We start from the raw sequence: 22,702 nt of genomic DNA, 5'->3' as shown, positions 1-22,702 counted from the left end.
AGGACAAAAAACGGGAACATGGTGCTGGCGGAGCTGCGAACGCATAATCTATCTCCAAATGTGGGTGTGTGGGTGTGAATCTGTTTGCTGGTGACCTTCAGAAGTGTGGGCATGATGAAGTCTTCCAGCATGCATGCAAAGTATTTTTGACAGTTAAGCCTTATTGACTAAAGGAGAGCAATGCCATCACAGTCACCAACATTGTTGGTGCAAGGAAGTCATTTTATAAATCATACTTTCAATTGATAATTAAGTTATGCAGTCACATGTATGTATGTAAAACACAAAACAAGGGGTCTGGAGGCTGTTTTCGATTTGAATCCCATTTCCTGTATTTTATACATACATTTAGGGACTATGGTGATACAAAATCAAGGAAATAATTAAGTTGGTCATAATGCTATATTCTGCCAGAAAGTATAGTACCTACCTAGACTGGTAAAATCTGGACTGGATTATCTCAGAGAGGCCAAAGTCTCTTTACAACAGTTTCAGAATTGTGAAAGCTTTATTATATTTGTAAAAATCCAATAAAGGAAGATTTCACAGTTTTTTTTCATATGTTGACCACTTTAGACAATGCAGGAATAGACTGCTGTGCGATAAAAAAAAACACACATTTGAAAGTGAGGTGGACACAAACAGGATATGGAAAAGTCAAAAGTCTGACATGGGCTTAATTGTTACTGTCGCACCATTTAAACCAATGTGTGCTCCCATATCATGATTTATTTACAAAATATAAAAACTTCTGTTTTAACTGTGCTGAAAAACAGATAGATGATGACGCCACATGTATATGTAACATTGCCTGACTCATGAATAACAGAAATATCTCACACACAATCCTCCATCAGCTGCACGGAGAAAGTGTGAGTGTGTGTATTTGAGAGAGAGAGGCAGAGACTCAGGGAGAGGGTGGGCATGTGGGCTACCTATCTCTCCCTCTCTCTCTCTCTCTCTCTCTCTCCCTCTCTCTCTCTCTCTCTCTCCCTCTCCTCTCTCAATGTAATTTGTCGTTTTACTATCATTCACGACAGAGAAACTGAGCAGAGCTGGAGTACACTACAGGAGGGACATTGTTCAAATCCAATGAGTGAAAGTAGGACATCATTTGTTCGACTCTTCGTGGGGTTTTTCCTCAGTGCGACAGGTGGGATGCCTTGACTTTCTTTGCTTTTCTTTATAGAAGTAATAATAATCTATGGGGCCACTGCATGTAATATAATGTATAATGCTAATGCTAATGTATATGTGTGCCATGTCATGTATTTCCTACACAGGGCTAAATTATCAACCAAAAGCTCTCTGAAATACACTGTATGGTAATGAAAATGGTGTATGAGGTATCCAAAGGGGGTCATTAGCATATAAGATAGCAGAGGGTGAAAGTGTTACGTGTCATTAATAAGATGCAGGATACTGCTCCCTTGTGGTTAAAACTTTATTTTAACCACAAGGGAGCAGTATCATGTGGTGGTATATGCACTATGCGCAAAATTAACTGTCCAGTCAAATTATCAATATTTTTCTCAGACAATCCCCTGGAAAAACTTTTAGTCTACAGTTATTGGTCTCATTTTTAAACTATAAAGAAAAGGTTTGTATGAACATTTAAACTGTGATAGTATAAAACAAAAACATTATTGCTTTGGCTTTCAATCCTCCCATTCCGGTGCATCTGATTTGATCGCTTTGCTGGGTAAACAACATAAATACTTTTCTTTTTTCTTTTTTGTGGTATGTAATCATATAAAGCAGGTCAAGAGTGTTTGAAACCCGTTTTGTTAATCTGATATTTACCGTTTTTGATTAGTATACAGTTTGAATGTATTTCGATAGTTTTGTGAATAAAGTTTTCTTTTTAACCCTTAGATGCATAAGTGGGGTCAAAAATGACCCCGAGGGTTGTTATTCTTCAAAATCTCTGAAATTAAAAGTTTTTACACTTCCATATTCCAGGTATTCCTCATAAAACATGTTTGTGACTTGAGGCCATTTGAATTTTTTTAAATGTTTTTATACATTTAAAGAAATTGCAGTTTTTGTGTCACTACCCCACTCTTCCATAAGTGGGGTCAAAAATGACCCCAAGCATTTCCTATAGAATCATCATATATATATCAATCATATTGGTCAACAAAGTAGACATTAGTTAGCTAACTACAAAATAATGTTAGTAGTAATGTTTGTAATCTGTTAGCTAGCTTACTACTGCTAGCTCTGTTAGCTAGTTTACTAAGCTAGTGTAATGTTAGCTGGCTTCAGTGGTGTGCACAAGGGGGGCAAGGGGGGGCGGTCACCCCGCCTCGTGGCCCAATTGTTGGAAAACGCGTGCTAAGGTTCCCTCTTGGGAGCCAAAACGCGTGCTAAGGTGCCCTCTTGGGAGCCAGAACACGTGCTAAGGTGCCCTCTTGGGAGCCAAACGCATGCTAAGGTGCCCTCTTTGGAGCAAAACGCGTGCTAGGGTACCCTCCTGGTTGGCAAAACATGCAAAACTGTGCTCTTAGGTGGCAAAAACGTGTGCAAAAGTGCCCTTTTCAGTGGCGAGAACGTGCTATATGTGCCCTTTTTTTCTTTTTGCCCCTGCCCTTCAAAAAGTCTGTGCATGCCACTGGCTGGCTTTACTAAACTAGTGTAATGTTCGCTGCCTTAGTAAGCTAGCAAACATTACACTAGCTCAGTAAACCAGCTGATATTACAGCATTTGTTGTGTAGAGACTCACTATATTCATAATTCCTTGTAATAAAAGCTAACCTGTTAGGTAACCTATTATATTGGTGATTGGTGTGTGTGTGTGTGGGTGTGTGCGCGTGTGGGTGTGTGTGCATGTGTGTGTTAAAAAAAAAGTTATAAATAAACTTGTTAAATGTAAAATCAGTTTTTTGTTGACTCAAATATAATAAATATAATCACCTTTAACCAAAATGAAAGACATTTTTTAAATTCATTGCAAAAACACATTGATTCTAATTGGGGTCATTTTTGACCCCACTCATGGAAGAGTGTAGGTATCGGTCGTTCATGCATCCAAGGGTTAAGTTAAAATTCTGATGCCATGTTTACATTGATGAGAGAACTTAATGTTAAGGAAGGAAATTGAATGTTTTGTGGCTAGTCGGGATAAGTTATGTGGGACCATAAATTCAAATTACTGAATTCATTTTCCTATCATAGCTTAAGCATTCGCTTTAGGTTATCACAGTTATTTGTCCTTTTCAACATCGCTCGCTCTCTCTCTCGCACAGTTTTTTTTTTATTTTTTTTTATCGCACGACGTGAAGTCTGGAGTTGAGAATAAACACTGATGGGGGTGGGGGGGTCTACAACAGTGCTTATTCACTCTTTGATGACTGCTTTGGCTTTGGTGGCAACATACCTCTGACTAAAAGAAAGAAAAGGAAATTATAAGGCCAGGTCGTGGCCCTTCTGATAATGTCCCTCTTTCAGTCTACAGAGCCCCGAGAGACTTTATGGCTGGTAAAGGAATGATGTCATGATGAAGTTAGTTAACAAGTAGTTTTACACCTTTTTTGATGCTATAGCCTACCATGGAGTTGGTGATGATAAAAAACAAATGGTCATTATAAGCTATGTCAACGTTTTGACTTACTTGGTCATATTCAAATTCAAAAATGTGATATAAAGTCAGATTTGACTGAGCAGCCTAAACAGAAATGTTGAGGTTGTAGGCTAAGTCAAGATTCTGACTCCCATAGTTTTGACTCAACCAATTAAAAAAATTGCCATTTTCCCTGTATATATATATACAGTATATATATATATATATATATATATATATATATATATATATATATATATATACATATATATGAATTGGCTATAAAACTTAGTTCCATTGAAGAAAAATGTATAGTCTGTTGGTGAATACTTTAAAGACCCTCTTCAACTCATTGACACATTAGGAAATGACCACATTAGCCTAGGCCATGACGGGTTTTAGCAGTCCCATTGCTTAACTGCAACAAGGATGAATAACTAATACATCTTTTCTCCAAGTCTTGAGCCATATTTTACAGCTTTAATTTTTTAAAGCGGGCAATCACTCAAAACCCACATGGGGGTTTGATAAATGCCCTCCTTTTTTATTAACTAACTGTCAATAGATAACAGGCTAACTTTGCCATGAAAGTTTTCTCTCGGGGAAATTATACAAGTATGACACATGTTCATAAACTGCTATGTTCTGTAGGTGCCTGCTGTCCCATTGAGTTGAGCCCCCCCAGGGTTGTGGTGCGATATGAAGACCCTGTCTCAGTCAACTGCAGCACAACAGAAAGCGAGCATGGTGGAATGGGCTGGGAGGTTTCACAGGGAGACATAAGTGGTGAGAAGGACAAGCATTTACGCTGGAGTTTGGAGAATCTCACAGACTGGTCCATGTCACCCAAATGCTACATCAACCCACCTGACGAATTTTCTAAATGGGAACAGTGCCACTTGAAACTAGAAGTTGTTCTATACAGTAAGTCCGGCCTATTTTTTCATGAAACAGAATGATGCCAAGACTGTGTCTCATAACCTCTACTTTATCTCCAGAATTCCCAGAGGCCATCAGGATCGAGTCCAGTGGTAATATGAGAGATGGGAGGGAATACACTTTAACATGTGACATCGGCTGGGTAGCACCAGTAAAATATCTCACTGTGAGGTGGTACAAAGGAGATACAATCATCAATACAACAACTTTTGACAATACAAGTAAGGAACCAGTGGATCTGCACCCTGTCTTCAGCTTAACATCTACTAGACAAGATAAAGGAGTCAAGTTTAGATGTGAGGCACATTTGGATCTGGGGCCAGAAGGGCCACAACTTAAAGTGTCTTCAAACGAGATTACTGATGAATTTCTTTGTAAGTATATCATCTGTACTTGAATAATTGTCTGGAGGGGAGGTTTAAATATATTTAGGTTATTTAAGGCCTTTAAGATGGCCAATTTCAATGTTTGTTGTGTCGAAGTCTGAATTAAAAAAATTACATTTTACTGTATTGTGGTGCTAGTTTTTAAGGGAGTGCGGCTGTAATTTCTCAACAAGACCAAATAGTATACTACATACCTAAAAGGGGAAAGCACCAATACTTCAGCCAGTTCTCATGGCTCATTTGTGTCTTAACTACTTTTCATCTAATAAACAAAAGTAAAATTTGCCTCTGTTTAGTTGGACCAGATATTCAATGTTCTGCTGTGGAGCTATTCGAGGGGGACATTTTGGAGACCCTATGCTATGCGACAGGAAATCCTCCTCCCATTGTTAACTGGCTGAAAAATGGAGAGACCCTAGAACTGAACTACACTATGAGCAGGGAAAAAGCAGGGTTGTACACCATCAAAGCTGAGGGCTATACGGGTGCAATGTCCGACGTCAATGTCTCTGTGATATGTAAGTGTCTTCTCTACAGTAAAACATGTGCACAACGATTGAGCATTAAAATAAGAAAACTTTTTGTTTTACTGAGGTGGAGCCATGCAAACATTCAATATCTGACATGAAGATATAACAGACAACAATATGCAAACAATATTCTTTACAGATGGACCAGAGTTGACGTGTCCAAGCAATTACACTGCTCAGGAGAACGCTCCTCACAACCTCACCTGCACTGTTAAAGGGTATCCTGAACCTCAGATGATCTGGTACAAAGATGGCGACGAGGTGAAACTCCCAGACTCCTTCAGCAGAAATGATGCAGGGCAGTACTTGATCACTGCTTCTAACAGATTCTCAGATGTCAATCAAACAGTGGAGCTTGTCATCAAATGTGAGTTATTTTGATGAAAATCCTAAAGATACCACTGAAAGCATGCAATATGTTTGACAGGTGCCCTTGTTTTTGCCCTGACTAGACCCACCATCACAGATACTTGAGCTTGAAGACTCCGAAGTCGAGGTTGGTTCTTATGTGGGGCTCAAGTGCTCCTCCACGGGTAACCCACGACCAACCTATTCATGGTCATATTACCAGACTGACAATGTGAAGGACGTAAATGATGATGGAGTGTCACGTCTGGAAATCCAAAATGCTACTGCATACAACATCGGCATCTACACATGTCAGGCCTCGAATGAGATAGGAAATGTCTCTAAAACTGTCAGAATCACAGTAAAAGGTAAGGTTAATGTAGCGTATCTACTCCTTTACCCCACATACTTTAATGTATATATATTTAATTGTACATCACTGGTAGCCTGCTTATTATATTATCATATATAATCAGATACACTGAGATAGAGATACAGTGCTTTTGAAAATGACTATACTCCTAATATTCAAGTGTATTTATGATGAAATGTATACTGTTAAATAGCTTTTGACTTCTTAAAATGAGCTTGTCTAAATCTAATTCTCATCAGTGGCCACATATGTCTACCAAAGAGTGATTTTCCCTTAGAGTTGCAATAAATTATACTAGTTTACTAGTCTAAAAACATTTGAGGTGACAAATAGGCAATGCAGCTGTCTGTTTGGGGACCACTTTCTTTTTTCCTCCAAAATGTATCGAGTAAAAAACGAGCAAATTTTTTTTGGTCTGAGATGCTGGCGCTATAATGCGACATCTAGTGGCTGAATTTTGTGTATTGCAACTATAAAACATCTATTTTTTTTATGTGAACAATTGTTTGGTACCATATCCATCAGTGAAGTAGTGGAATACAATTAGTGTATACTTGCACTTAAATATGTATACAGCTTAACATTTATTTGACAGCTTGCTAGTTACTTTGCTGATTTATTTATGTATTTTACATACATAAAAAACATATGGGGCATTGATATAGATTAAACACCTTAAAAAAGTAGTTAACGGTAGCTTCACCTCAACAGCTACAGTATGAAAAGGGGAGGCACATATCAGACACAGATTATTACTCTATGTGTATGTTATATAAGGGGAGGCTCAGTGAATGGAAGTGAGAAAATATTACACAAGTTATTACATCAGAACAACTCATCAGAAAGAGATCCCATAGAGTAGCCTAAAAGTGTGTAATTTGGTCAAAGACAAAATCAGAGATACAGTATTTTTTTGGAATTTTACTGTCTTACCACATTCCCAGAATCAGAGATAAATAAATGCCTTCAGACAGACCATTTCTATGTATTTGGTGTAGTCTGAAGTGGGGCTGAACAATTAATCGCAAATTGCAGGAGGCCTAAACATTCTGCTCTACAGAATTAAAATAACTAACAAATCCCCACAAAAATCACACCAAAAGCAATTGATATGTTTTTTGAATGAGAATGAGAATGATTATGTAACTATCATTGTTCCTTCTTATATCGTATATCATATCGCAATTGCAATATCAGTCAAAATAATCGCAATAAGATATTTTTCAAAATTATTCAGCCCTAGTCTGAACTATGTCAAACAATAATATCAGGATATCTTGGTTCAGTTGTTGAGCGTGTATGGAGGGTGGGGACTCTTAAGCTTTGTCTGAGGGCAGGTCCACAGTTTTATGTGGGGAGGGGAGGTCTTTAAAATCCCTATCCAGTCACAAAATTGTTTTTGTCTTGTTCTTGTTCCTTCAGCTGGATGATAGAGCTTCACTTTGCAGAATTAGACACTAGAAGGATGTGTAGTGTGAAATAGGAAATGATTTATGGCTAGAAGTTAACTTTTGAAATGAGAAAATATCTATTTGCATATTCACATAGGCTACTATAATTGATTTTTCAATGAGATTTCAATCATTGATTCAAGTGAGATAATTTGACACAAATCACTTTTCCAAGCAGAAAATGTTTATATATCTTAAACAGTACTAAGCAATGTAACTATTTCAATTACTTGATCAAATGAATGTGACTTATTACATTTGATTACTTTTTGATTACTTTTCTGATTTTCTAACCAATGTTTTCAACTATTAGGGTAAGTGTGCCCATTAAGCCCACCAAAATCTAAGTTCAGGTGTTTTTCATGGATACTGACATAATTTAAAAGGGAGATCATTTCTTATAAAGCAAGATTTATCTCTCATTTGAAAATGTATTAATTAGTTCATGTAGATTTTGGAAGATAAAATAAAGCTATTTTATGAAAAAAGTCAAAAGTCTGGCATGGGATTAATTGGTACTGTGACACCATTTAAGTTAATGTGTGCTCCCACAACATGATTCATTTACAAAATATAAAAAATATTGTCTGTGTTCAAAATATGTCATGATTTATTACAAAATTAGATGATATAACCCCCTTTGTAATCATCAACAACACACTGTAATTACTGTAACGGATTACAGTTAGCCTACATTAATTTAGCAACGTTACATCTAAATAGTTACTCCCCAACACATCTTAAAACATGTCTGGACTGAAAATATCTACCACCGTTTTATGTAGTAACTTATCTGTGTCAAAATGCTATTAGTAGGCTACTGGTACTGGTTGGATACTTCCAACTTGCTACATTTATAGACCCAGTGTGTATGTGTGTGTGTTTGTGCGTGTGCGTGTGTGCCCACTGCCCTGTGTGTGTGTGTGTGTGTGTGTGTGTGTGTGTGTGTGTGTGTGTGTGTGTGTGTGTGTGTGTGTGTATGAGGGGGGGTGGTTGGGCTTTTTTCCCAGCTTCCTCTCCTGCGATGTCGAGCTGTAAGTTGGGCAGTGCATGTAGCCTTACTTTAGCTTAGCCTTCGCCCAAAAAGTCAACAAGTCTCCGCTGGCTCGACCCATGCAGCTGAGGGGAAGCCACGGAAACACCAGAGCCACTTAGTGTAACGGGAAGAGAGGCGACAGCTGTTGGGAAAAGCCGCTGAAACTTTAACTCAATGGAGAGTTTAAACCCACTTCGTCTCATTTCAGCTCTTTTGACTTTAGAGCTGCTGTTGCTGTCTAACGGGACACAGTCGAGTAAGTTTAACAGGCGTCATGAATATTTGCTTGTCTGTCAAGATTAAAATGGCTCGTTTAGAGCTAATATTGTGTTATATTTTTGTTTTGGCCTATTTATACAGCCTGCTGAGTGATGACGAGCAAACTAAAAACAACTCAGTGGTGTTTTAAGAGCTTTAGAAGAGACAGGAAAGTCACATGCTTGTTAAAATGTTACGTTGCCTATACTTATAATAAGCATTGTGAGGTGACGTGATTGTGTGGAATCCCAGTGGAAACTCAGGAAAAATACTTATGGTTTAAGGTGTGTCTGGTAATTATTGTGAAATGTGTTGTCTTTTTTTGTAGTCCATCTAAAACAACCCTCTCCCACCCTGTGGACACTGGAGTTTCCATATAATGCATTATATTTCTAAATTAGGGTTGTTGTGCATTATAAAAGAGGCTTGGTAGAATGTGACGCATTTTACTGAGATGTGTAAATTGCAGTCTAGCACAAAGGCCGGTGGGCACTTAATGCAGACTTTCCTATGGGAGGGGTATCCTTCCTCAACCTTTTCCTGTTGGCTCTTGACTCAGCTTTTGTGTTACAGATATGCAGCTTCACTCCACGTCTGGAGTGAAGGAAGGGGAAATAATGTGTCAAGATAACAGATATGTTGACTGGAACATTTCTCCTCCTTAAATCTGTATTCCACAGGTGCCGAGAAAGTGTGCCCAATTGAAATAACTCCAAAGAAATTGCTGATACCATACCGCAGCGCTACAGAGAATGTAACATGCACACCAGCATCTTCCAACAAGAATGTCAAAGCATTATACTGGCACGGCGTCAATAGCACAGGCACAACTTGGCAAGTTGACACCCATAATGACTGGAACCTGATACCCTTCTGTAATGCAACATTTAATGGAATAGAGAAATGCAGTAAACGCTTGGACTTCATCCTCTACAGTATGTATTGAGAACTTGTTTTGTACTCATCTAAAAAGGCTTCTCAGATTGTGTAACTACACTGATTTTTTGACACCAAGTAAATTTCCTCCCCAGAATATCCAGACAGTGTCTCCATCCATCGTGTGGACAACAGCAGCTCAGAGGAGGATGAAATCCTCCAGCTGCGATGTAATATTTCCAACGTTGCGCCTTATCAAAATGTCACTGTGCGGTGGTACCACGGGAATAAAACCATTCATTCTTCGAGCAACGGTAGGGAATCTCTGTCAAGTGAGGTTTTTGTGAGGCTGGGTAGTCCAACTTTCAGTGAAAAGCAATGGGACAGTTGATGGCCGAACAGATAGTGAATTGTATTTTAATCCATGTAATTTGATCTGTAGTCAAAACTGCTCCACTGTCATCATAAATAGAAGACATTTATGAATTTCTCATGCAAAACATTAGGGTGTATCTTCCTGTTTGTCAAAATGTTCTTTTATCTATCAGGCTTAAGGGAAGTGACTGGCTGCCTGCCTGAAAGCAGCACAAACTGTGACATCAGGACCCCGGTAAATGTATCATATACCATCAATATCACCATGAACAGAAAGCTCAACGAAGCAGAGTTCAAATGTCAGGCACAGTTGAACCTGGGACTAGAGGGACCACAGCCTCCTTATGAGTCCAGTTCACTCAACATTACTGTCTATTGTAAGATAACATTCCCCTTCTATATTTTGTGAATCAGCAGGACAAAGTGTTAAAAATACTGAATACTGAATACTATTCTGTCTGCCTTTTATTTATCCACAGCTAAGCCGGTCATTAATACCACAAAGCTCCTGGATGAAATCGCTGTGTTCGTTGGTTATCCTGAGGAGCTTGTTTGTGAAGCTGATGGACACCCAACTCCAAAGATCCAGTGGCTTTACAGCAACGAAAATTACGGTTCTGGAGGCAAAATCAATGTTACAGAGCCAGGCACCTACACCTGCACCGCCACTAACCATGTCGGTTCTGTAACCCATGAGGTCAAAGTGAATTTAGAAGGTAGTTACACTCCTAAACTGTATTGTATGTATTAAATGGCCTTTCGCACCTCTTACTAGGGCTGTGAGATATGACGATAGGTATTGTCAATCAATCAATCAATCAATCAATCAATCTTTATTTGTATAGCGCCAAATCACAACAAAGTTATCTCAAGGCACTTTACACATAGAGCAGGTTCTAAACCGAACTCTTCAGGTTTTAACTTTAAAGAGACCCAACATTCCCACATGAGCAAGCACTTAGCAACAGTGGCAAGAAAAAAATGTGTGACGAGAGAAAAAGGTATGTCATTTTATGTTGTACTTTATCATTTATTTTGTTGTTATGCAAATCACAATCTTTACAGGAATATTTTGTCATTTGGAGTCTGTCCATTTTTTGCACAAATTACAATGATATATGATTCTCCTCGGCTTTTTACTTGTGAAGCCTTTATTGGACTTAACGTAACAAGTTTAGTTGCCGTCAACTCTCAAACTCTTCACTGCTGTCTGTCTCTCTGCTACCGCACACACAGAGGGCTCAGCCCCATCCGTGCTGAGAAAGAGAAGAGGAGCAGCGAGACAGCAACTATAAATGACAATGTAACAATAGAGACTGTCCTTATTTGATATATTTACCAAATGTATGTACACTTTAATTTGAGCTCAGGGTGAGAGTCTCTGCTGCATTTTGGACTACAGTGGGTGGGGCTGAGACTGTGAACCAGGTGAAGTAGTCAAGTTAACGACAGCTAACAATCGTTGTGTTACTGTACTGTACGTGCATCACAAGCTTTGGGATAAAAAGTCAAGAAGAGTAATTTGATTAAAACTACGCAAAGGATGGACACACAATGAGGAGGGGTCACGGACCAATTATTTATTCAGTTCAGTAAGATATGCCTTATCGGGATATAAAATGACTTATATCGGGATATGAGATTTTGGTCATATCTCCCAGCCCTACCTATGACTAAACAAATATATAATAGTTATTTTCACTAGTTGTAAAATCTGACCTCTGGAAGGATTTATGATATGATATGATATTTATTTAATGTATTGCGGATACAAAAACAAAAATTCAAGGGACAATATGTTAGAATGAAAACACACTTTTGTCGCCATTAAATGTGTACTACACTCTGCTCCCTTATATACACGATATATAAGGTTTGCCATGGGTTAGGCTAATGATGTTTCAAAGTTTCCTTTGAATCTAGGTTCAATCATTTAATTTTCCCCAACAATTTCTCCTTTTCTGCATATAAATCAATAGAAAATGGTCAGTAGAGCAAAATAGATGTAATACATTATGGACTTTAAATATAGGCTGAGCAAAAGACAATCAGCTTCAACCAGGACTCTATCCAGCCATGTACACCTATTTAAAAATGGCAGCGCTTGATTTCTCTGATGCTGCGATTGTACTGAAACAGAAACAAAAAGGCATAAGGAGTTTGGAGTTTTGGGTAAGTTTTATTGAAAAGGATTAGCTTCTTTTTATATACTGACATGTTTTATGTTTTCATGCGATATAATAATTTTTCACAGCACTCATACAAATAGCTTCTTTCCATCTGAGCATGAGGTTGTATGTTAATATATAGAAAGTGTGCATCCATATAGTAAAATACATTTTCATTGATCTTCTCGTGGTAGAAAATGATAAACAGCTGCAATGTGTGGAGTAAATGTTGACATACTGTAGATGTAGTGTTTAAATGATCTGCTGCATGCCAGAAATGGAAAGACTTGTGTGTAAAGCAGGTTATTATTTACATATTTAAACATTAATGGGTGATCTGTTTGATTTTTTTTTTTACAGTGGACTACCTGCCCCTCATAGCTGGATTTGTGGCTCTCACAGTAGTGATCATCTCCGTCATCTTCTGCTTCATTTACTCCATCTACTACAAGAATACCAAGATGCGCCACTACAGCCTTAAAAAGCCAAATCTTAGCACCCACAATGGCAACGTTGCTCACAATGGTTGGGACCTGCAATTTCCTATGACGAAACTGTCATAGCAGCACATCTGTTAACCACTCTGAAGAAGCTTTATCTCAGCGCCACCAGAATTAACAGTGGCTGAATACCACTCAGTCAGCTTGCTCACACTGGACCCTTTGGAAATCTGTTTTTCACATCTGTTCTCCACAGATAATAGTTTTTTACCCTATGGACTTTTTTTAAATTAGCAATGTGGCATGAGATGTTCAATTGAATATTTACTACTGGATTCGACCTGTTTTTGACTGGACAGGAAGAAGAGGAAGAGGAAGGACTCAAAATTAGGCTTTGAGCTGACAGATGATTTGTTTATATATGAAGAAAAATACCAAAACAGTATCTCTTATTATTTTTAATAAGAATGAAGGGAATTGATTATCATTATTTATGTTTTTGTTGCCTTTGTTTTATTGTTTTTTTTCTGCCCCTATAACTCAAAACTTAAATCTATGTATGCGATCATACAGATTTAAGTTTTTGTCAAAGTGACAAGTGAAAGTATTACCCTGAGACTGCTGGAGTTTGAACAGTCACACTAACAGGAAATGCACCATGTGCTTATTTAGGTGTGACACTGAATCTGTGAAAACAAAACAAACCAGCTGTGGTTATTGGTGAACACTATTGTTTTGGATCGATGCCCCTTCATTTTTCTTTGTAAGCCACTCTGCACTTGTTTCCCTCTGTGCCATGCTGTGTCAGGCTCTCAGTTTATGGGGGGCATTGTTTTATCTGCGCTGTTGTATGCTTTTCTATGAATGTCTGCATTAGAACTGTATATTCAGTATCATTTTTATGTAAATGTCAAGCCTTGTATTTATTTGTGAGGAACCATAACACAATTTGCTATTGAAAATTGGACTGCATACAAGGATGTAAATGTTGCAAATGTTAGAGCAGTTAGTGCTGCTGAAGTCCTATTTCAGATAATTGGGGACATGAAGACGTTCAAATGTATATGTGAATACTGCTGTAAATATTTATGACGGGTGTAAAACAATATTTTGATATTAAAAATGTGGCTTTTTAAACAAATCCCCTTTGTTATTGAATGTGCTTTCCAATTACGTTAAGTATAATAACAAAAAGGGTAAATGATTGGGGCACTTTCAGGAGACGCCTACTTTCTACTTATCAGCTAATACACACTAGGGAGAACACAATGAAGTAGAAAGTAATAATCTAAACAGTCCCAGAGGAGCAAACACTGGGAATATTCCTGAGAATAGTGAGTCATGGAAACTCCAAACAGGACACAAAAGGCATCAGGTTGTGTGTTGATAGACTGTTGTGTTAACTGTAACCAGGGACCAGAAGCTTTGGCAAAATACGTATAAATAATGTTGCCTTCAGCTTCTGTCGGACATAATGATCAAGTGGGAATTTGGACTTGCGTAAATGCGGGGATTTTCATGCATTAATCATCAAGACATGGATCATCTTTTCGCTGTAAAAATGAATGTATTTCCGCTGGTTGCCTCGTTTCCTATCTTTGTGTGGAGATCATGTTAACAGCATATTCAACTCTTTGTTGCGTAAGCGTTTTGTAAAATGAACGAACCATCAAGCCTATTTTTAAGCCCCGGTTTATCAAGACAAGCCCGCCCCTCAGTCACGTCAAATATGGTGCACACAGAGTTGTGCTGTAGGGATTTACGAGGCGCACGTTAATGCAGCACTAGCACAGTTTTAATTTCGTCTTTCTCATATCCGGTGACCAGGTGAAGTAAGAGGAGTCTGGGCACAGAAAGAGTCGGAAAAAGTCTTTGTTCACCTGGACCATTCTCTTGTAGCCGTGAAAGTGTTGCTGGTTTACTTCGTCGCGAAAGTCACCATGCTGTTCTTCATATTCAGCTACATAATTGCGTTTGCAGGTAAATCTGTTTTCTGTTGTGCTTGTTACCTGTTCATTTTCGTTTTTATTCAGTTTCATTTAGCTTACCAGTACAGTGTCAATTTCTCGGCCTACGCCCATTCATGTAAACTCCCTACGCATGATGATTTCATTACTGCTTTTTATTTTCGGGGATCAAACTCCAACCATTCCCATTGTTTGGGCGCATTGCTGTTTCTCTGCAGTTTAACTTCGGTGTTCCTCCGCTAGCCAGACTCATATCCCATATGTTTTGGACAAGAGACAAGCTGAACACATGAACTGGATTAATATGCAATTAAGAAAATATTTCAGGTTTTTCCACCATAATTTGATATTTACTGTGCAAGTTTACTTGTCGTTTTTAAATAAATAAATGAATATTATACTTTATTACTGTGAACATTTGTTGTTGACACAAGCAGAAGTGAAGAGGATACACAGGGGACCCACATATTAGAGCTGCAATGAGCAGTGGTGGTCGAAGTATTCAGATCCTTTACTAAAGTCAAAGCACAATCATGCAATGTAAAAATACAAAATTAAGTAGTAAGTAAAATTAGTAAACTTTCTGCATGAATATTCTGAAATTAGTAACGTAGCTATTATCAGCTTGATGTGGTTAAAGCATTGCAGTAAAAGTAGGGCTTTGGTCTCTCTGACTGATTTTAATTTTTTTTCAAAATGGCATCATTAGATCACTAATACTGAAGCAGCATGTTACTGTTGTAGCTGCAGAAGATGAAGCCACATTCAGCAGCTTATCTTATCTTATCTAGTTTAGTCCTCCAAAGTTTCACCAGATACACGTGAGGGGTCATGAGATGATTCATGGAAGAGGAAAGAAAAAAAAAACAAAGTTTTGATTGGACTTTTCTCTAATCTTTTATTTTTGATGAAATATTGGATCTAAACATTTATTGAAATGAAACCAATGTCTTTTGGATTGTGGACAAAGGTCCAGGTCTGTTTCATATCATTCGTATCTGGGAGATCAGGAGAGAAACATGTGGCCTATGTAACTTATTCAAAGTGTCCTATGAGCCACATCTGGGTCAACATCCAGACAATGTAATAACACTGTTTAAAACATTGCTTTATACATGTCTGCTTGCATTGTATGTTTTTTAATCTGTGCTGTGTACTTATAGGAAAGCCTGTGAGTGCCCCCTGTCCTCTTCAGATAATTCCTCCCAGAGTTGTGGTGGGATATGGAGACCCCTTCTCAGTCAACTGCAGTTGCGACTACAGCTTGGACCAGATAGAAAACATGGGCTGGGAATCGCCAAATGGAGCCGTACCTGCGACAGAGAGTGTGACTTCTCTTCTCTTAAAAGCAAATGCGACAGAGTGGACCATGGAGCCAAAATGTTACACCAATCTTCTTGATGGGGAACAGTGTTTACACCGTCTTAAAGTCACCATTTACAGTAGGTAACCTTTTACTTTATTTGAATTTGTGAAACCAGCCACTTGTAGTTTTTGATTATTCAATACCACAGATGTCAGGACATGTCATAGGTTTTGTTAAACTCTTTGGCACTTGTCACTCTTTTTTACAGAAATGGCAGACAATGTGTCTGTTTCTCCTCAAAGTCAAATGGGCCCCATGGTGGAGGGCAAAACATATAGCATGAAGTGTGACATTGCTAATGTTGCACCAGCAAGGGACACCTCTGTGTATTGGCACAAAGGAAATAAGATAGTCTATACTGAGTCATTTAAGAAGGAGTTAAATCGATATCCAGTCAATCTGTCATCTGTCTTCAATCTGACTGCCCAGCGAGATGATAACGGAGCGCAGATCTGGTGTGAGGCAAAGCTGAACTTTGGGCCATCGGGACCAAACCTTCACCCAATGAAATCAAGTTCACGTGGAGTGATTGTATTATGTGAGTTTTTAATGCCCTCTACTTATAACGATCAGAGAATATTGGGTGTGTTTTGCCTTTCCTTTATTGTGTTTTAACTGCCTTTATTTTCTTGTCTCCGTCTGTATTTGAATTTTATTCATATCTTCAGACCCACCAACCTTCACCCAACCTGAAAAAGAGACGGTGACTCTTAAAGCTGGTGGTAAAATAGATTTAAATTGCACTGCTACAGGAAACCCCATGCCATCATCATACAGCTGGCATCCCTCAGACCTCATGCCAGAGAACAATGAGAAACAACCAATTTTGACCGTCACCCGCGCAGGAACCTACAACTGCACAGTGTCTAATACACAGGGCACCAGCACTAAATATTTCATTGTCACCAGTGCTGCAAGTAAGATTTTTTACCTTTTTACTTTTACTAAAGTCATGAAGTTTCTCAGATTGTTCTACTTTACTCAACTGTTGTCATCTTACATTGTTAATCATTCTATAATTCCTCCATGCTGTTGTTCTCCAGCAGGTAGTCACCCTGGAACCACTGCTGGGATTTTGATAGCTGTGTTCTTTGTTTTCATTTTTATTTTGGGATGTATGGTTTATTACAAACAGAGAAACTCTCCTGTTGCAAGATCTGAATAGATGAACTCAGAGAGAATAACCAAAACTCCCATCTCCCACAGGGGATCACACAGTCCTTGCAGGCCTCCTTGGAGGATTTGGGGCCCTGGCAGTCGTGCTCCTCATTGTCGGGTATTTTACCCTGAAGCCTGACGGCACATTTTCTTTCTGCAATGGACAGTCTACCTCATCAATTATATGAGAAACCCATATAAGGAACTCTTTTTTTAATTCTATCTTGCATGGGTAAAATGAAAATGTTTCTTTTTAATGTTTTTTGTGCTTGAAGAAACATTTTAATTATGTTCTGTTCAGTATCCTCAGCTGGTGGGCTGCTGCTCATGTTTGGCCGCTGTTGCTTAATGCATGATGCTTGATGCATGTCTTTAAAGCGCTACTAATCATTATTCTTATATGAACAAAAAAAAAAAAAACAGGTTATGCAGGTAATCAGAGAATCTGTGTACATTGTCTTATACGCACTTTTACATGCAACAAGTTTATTAATCTGATCCACCAACCTATACCTTTGGACACACCTTCCCATTCCCGTCAGTGAGAAAGAGTGTGTGAGCTTTTGACTGATATGTATGTGTCGAAGCAGACTGGCAGACAGAGCAAAGCATGACAGTGTGAATATATCTGGATTTTACAAATAGTCAAATGTTCATCATAGGAAATGGACTCATTTAGTATTCTAGAGGCTACTTGTGTTAATGGCAGATTTCAGTCTGACTTGGAATAGATTAATTTTGAATACGAGGATGCATCTGTGTGTGTAGATGTATCTCCTTTCATCTACTAGGTACTGTTACAGTGATACTTTCCTGAACCTGTTCTCATAAACATGTGCAGTTAACACGTGTTAAACACTACTTAAAAACTTGTTTATGCACATCTGTGGTTAAGGAAAAAATCTACCTAGGGAAAGTCAGGTTTCTTTAATCCATTACTCAAATTACTGGTACTTGAAAGCTGGCTGTAACCCAGTTACTTAAGTGCATGTAAGACACTAACTCAATCAAGTTTGTGTTGAATCCAGAGTATCAATATACAACTTTCTACTGAGCTTTTTTAGCTTCTTTGAGCTCACCATTTTGGTTTTATGGTCTGCATATTTATGTATGGTTCAATCTGACCTGATCTCCAGCAGTAGCAAGCAGTTGTTTCTAACAAACAAGGCTAATATAGTCATAAACTCACTGTATGCAACAACACCAACACTAAATAGAAGACACAGTTTGCACCAACATAATTATTTTGTAAGGAGTTTGTATAGATCATAGACTGCATAGTGGGAACTAAAACAGACATTAAGGGAGAGGTAACAACAGGTCAGGGCACTGGGTTTATCTGCTTGTTGTAGGGTTCTTCTGCCTCCAACAGGCCAAAAGAAAAAGTTTTGAGAGTGCCTTTTTGTTGGTCAGTAGTTACTGATGATATGTCTTTTGAGAAGTATCAGTGGGTATGACCTAACAGTACTGATTTAACAGCCATTGTTGCCTTTTTGCTCACCTTGTTGCCTTATTGCCTATCCTTTTCTTCTTTTATAAGCAACACAAGAGCTATCTTTGCACATTAGACAGAATTTGAAAAATGGATTTGCTCTTTCTGATGTATTCATCCACTCAGGTATATTTGTGTGCTTTTTTTAAAAACCGCATACTTACCAGTCAATCACACAGGTACAGTAAATACATGAGAGTGCTTTGGTCAGTTATGTTTGTGTGTTTATGTGTTTTTGTGGGAATGTTATTGTTAGTATCACTTTTTATGGTACTGAGCACAGTTTATGCTAATTTTTATGATATGTAAAATTGTTTTTTTATCTGCATTTGTACAGCTTCTGGAATGTTGAATTATGTTGCACTGAACCACTCTGTTTCTGTGATGTGCTTACAATTTTAGATAAATGCATTCAGATTTTTTTAAATTGAAATTACATGACATATGAGGTACTAAAATCTGTGTTAGATAAACATTTCGTCTGATATACATGTAAAGGTACAAATAGCTGATTTTTGTTATTGTGAATTTAGAATCAAATGAAAAAGGGAACGTTTGAGTGAGAGAGGAATTTAACTTAAAATGGTACTCTATGGTGTGCATGTGCAACTCAAGCACATGAGTTGTTCATTTTTCTGTGTTCTCTGTCATTGAACATCCTTAGGCCAAATACTGATTGAGGCAAAGCCAAACCAGTGTCTTTCATTACTGTTTCCCTGCCACCTTTTGTCAGCCACTTGGACCTCTCTTTCCCTCATTCAATCCGGCTTACATTATAAAGTTCTGAGACTGCCATACTAATTAGCACTGAACCAAGTGAATGTAAAGGAGAGTATTTGTTATCCTGTCTCCTGTCGCCTATATAAAACATTATTTTTTTCGGAAACTGTGTTCTTTATGTTCAGTCCCTGTTGTTCACACCATAGGTCTAGCCAGAAAGCACTGTTTGTGTATGCTTTGACTGTGTTGCTATAACAACCTGGCAGAGCGGATATTACTGAGTTTGTCATGGAGTTTAAAAAAAGAAAAGTTTATTTATAGACACATAAGCTGAACATATTCCTCTGAACAACTTGAAGAAGGAGCAGCATATTCAAATTGAAGTGAGCATGTTATCTGTACATCAAGATTCCCAGCTGTGCTCTCCATAAATACACCAAAAAAAGCATCCGATTACTTGCTCGCTTGCACTGCAAGTTGTAGTCAGAGTTGATATGCTGTGTAGCATTCTGGTCACAGTATGAGTCCTGCAAGCTGCAAGCTACAAGCTGCACAACACCAATACTCCTGCCTGCTGGGATTTCACAAAACATAGAGCAATAGGAGACAAGTATGCAAGCAGAAGTAAAAATAAGCTTTTGTCCACAGCCAGTCATGATTTTATAACAAAAAATGAGATATAATAGGTGGTTTAACAGCATGTGATGGCCACGATTTAGGATGAGTGTACTGAAAAGCTCAAACTTATATCAAAGCGTATTCTTTCAGTTTAAAGAAGAACACAATTGGGCTACAGAAGTATTATGATTTGAACTTCATTGTGCAGTAAATTGTTGTGAGACTAACCTTTGTGTGAACCACACAAAGGTTTTTTTTTTTGCTCTGCTTCAACTACAATAAATGGGATAACACTACTGTGGTGTTGCATGTCTTCATTACTTCTGTTGGTGCCTTTGCTGTGGGATTTTCCAGGCCCATGATTTCCTGCTGAAAATGGTCAAAGGCTCACTGACCTACAAAGGATTAAGCTCTCTGTTTTTCAGAGGCCTGCCACCTGTTAAATTTCCCTCTTTCCCTTTTACCCCCACCCCCAAAGTCAGCTGGGATGAAAGGGGCCCTTTTGTTCCAACATTGTTCCCTGCAGAGTTGCCAAGCTTGTTCAAGTTGGAATTTTCTTTCCCTGGCTCCTTAATCGACGTCTCTCTGCTAAAAATAACATGGGAAACGAGTTTTTGAAGTCGATTCTGACGGTTTGCATGTTTTACTCAGGTAAGACTTTGGAGGCAGCATGTTTTTTTTCCATATAGATGTAGGTTATAGATGACGTTTGGTACAGTAACTGTCTTATGAAATAGTGTTGAAGTTTTAAATGGACGGCAAACGTGACCTAAAGTCGATAATTAAGACCATCGATACAGTAAATTAAAACATTGTTTATTCTTCCTTTAAAACACTCCTCCCATAATTTGATCTTTCTAAATTGGTGGATATGTAGCCTAAAATGGGCCTATTAGTGTTAAAGTGAGCGCATTAACCCGCAACTAAAATCCTAACGGGACTACCGGCTATCAGTTAACGATAAAAAACAATAAAACCATCTCTCTATGCACGCTTGGAAGTTAACATTATATGTTACAACTAAAGTACACAAAGTGAAATTCTATATAAATGAGTCGACCCTCAAAGAACACCTTCACTAAATAAATAATTGGCTGAAAGCTCTAAATTCACTTTTGTACTATGTTTTACAAATGTTAGACTTACTAATGATATATTATTTCATGTTTGTGTTGTAACAAAGGTTACATAATAGGCAGCTATAGCCTGCTACAATAAACATGAAAGTGCTACAAGTGGAAGGCAGTGATGATGATGATGATGATTGCAGTTATTTGTCTCAGTGTCAGGTGATGGTTGCTCCTTAATCCTCAAGCCCTCCAGGGTTGTGGTGGGCTTTGGGGAGCCAGTGTCAGTCACCTGTGAAGCTGCTCGCCCAGTGCGTGTCCTAGGTTGGGAATCAGTCATCAGTGCTGCACACACTCAGCAGGAACTGTCGGTCCAGTGGAAGGTAGACAGTCTCATTGACTGGATAGAGGAGCCCATCTGCTATGGAGTGTTTTTCACAGCTCCGCGACAGTGTGAGGAGAAACTCAACCTCGTCCTCTACAGTAAGTCACCTTCTGTGTAATGTAGAAATAGATGACTGGTATAAACCTGTTTGAATAACATGAACTTTGTGCATTGTTCATTTAGAAACCCCAGACAGCGTCTCCATCAGACCTGTGAACCACACTGGGCCCATGGTGGAAGGAAAAGAGTACCAGCTGCTATGTGAGGTTCAGAATATTGCTCCTGTTCAGTACCTCACACTGAGGTGGTACAGAGGGCAGACTGAGGTTTATAATCACTCCTTTGTCGACCTTACATCTCCTTCGCCTGTCCAAGTGTCTTCTATCCTCATGGTCACGCCAACCAAAGCTGAAAACGGAGCACAGTACAGGTGTGTAGCAGAGCTGGAGCTTGGACCAGAGGGACCACAACCACCTCCCACTGTGACCTCTGAGCCTCTTAATGCCTCTGTGTACTGTAAGTCATGAATGTTCAAGTAATGGTGCTATTCTTAAATGCTTAACACAGACTCTCATGTGTTTGAAGAGTGACTTTACATCTCATCTGTGTGATATTTTCTCCAGTTCCCCCAACGATCCTCAATCCTGAACCAGAAGTTGTGGACCTTACAGTGGGCAGTGAAATTACTTTGAACTGCACCGCCACAGGAAATCCTACACCTGCATACAGCTGGCAATCCTCCCATCCCATGCAGGAGAGGATGGAGGATGAAGCTGTTCTCACTTCCTCCTCACTGCTCCCAGGGACCTACACTTGCACCGCCTCCAATAAACTGGAGAAGAAGAGCAAGCAGTTCATTGTCAAGGCCAAGACCAAAGGTAGAAGGAAACTCTTAAGTGCACATCTGCAAGATATCTTGATACACCGCATCTTAACCTTTTTGCTTTCACTTAGGGGTTTGAAACAAGCGATCCTGAGATGGGATCCGATGGCCACATTGGATATACCAGGAGAATGCAGCCACAAGGATTTTATTGTTGCATTTTTGGAGGAGGAAATGACAGTGCACCCCTGACTCAACAGATATTTATAAGGGTCTTGTTATCAGCAGACACTAGATCTCAAAGAAAAACACCTGAATAAACTGTGTTTGGTAAATATCATCTTAATGAGGTAGAGGAGGTAG

At 38.7% G+C, this 22,702-nt stretch overlaps 1 protein-coding gene across 1 annotated transcript; it reads left to right on the top strand.

Annotated features, from left to right (window-relative positions):
- The first annotated feature begins 1,051 nt into the window (after positions 1-1,051).
- Positions 1,052-22,478, top strand: LOC128379280 (uncharacterized). The gene is made up of 22 exons (XM_053338904.1): positions 1,052-1,153; positions 4,215-4,487; positions 4,562-4,876; positions 5,185-5,406; positions 5,558-5,785; positions 5,871-6,134; positions 9,565-9,819; positions 9,916-10,074; positions 10,309-10,512; positions 10,615-10,851; positions 12,664-12,859; positions 14,365-14,384; positions 14,571-14,723; positions 15,874-16,152; positions 16,285-16,614; positions 16,745-16,993; positions 17,283-17,404; positions 21,380-21,614; positions 21,700-22,032; positions 22,140-22,193; positions 22,320-22,394; positions 22,471-22,478. The coding sequence occupies exons 1-22, from the start codon at positions 1,093-1,095 to the stop codon at positions 22,476-22,478; spliced, it is 4,272 nt and encodes a 1,423-aa protein (XP_053194879.1). The 5' UTR covers positions 1,052-1,092.
- Positions 22,479-22,702: the final 224 nt, after the last annotated feature.

This window comes from Scomber japonicus, chromosome 18, assembly GCF_027409825.1.
Source record: "Scomber japonicus isolate fScoJap1 chromosome 18, fScoJap1.pri, whole genome shotgun sequence".
NCBI lineage: Eukaryota > Metazoa > Chordata > Actinopteri > Scombriformes > Scombridae > Scomber > Scomber japonicus.
Note: the sequence above shows the minus strand (reverse complement) of the source record. Positions and strands in the feature narration are given on the sequence as shown.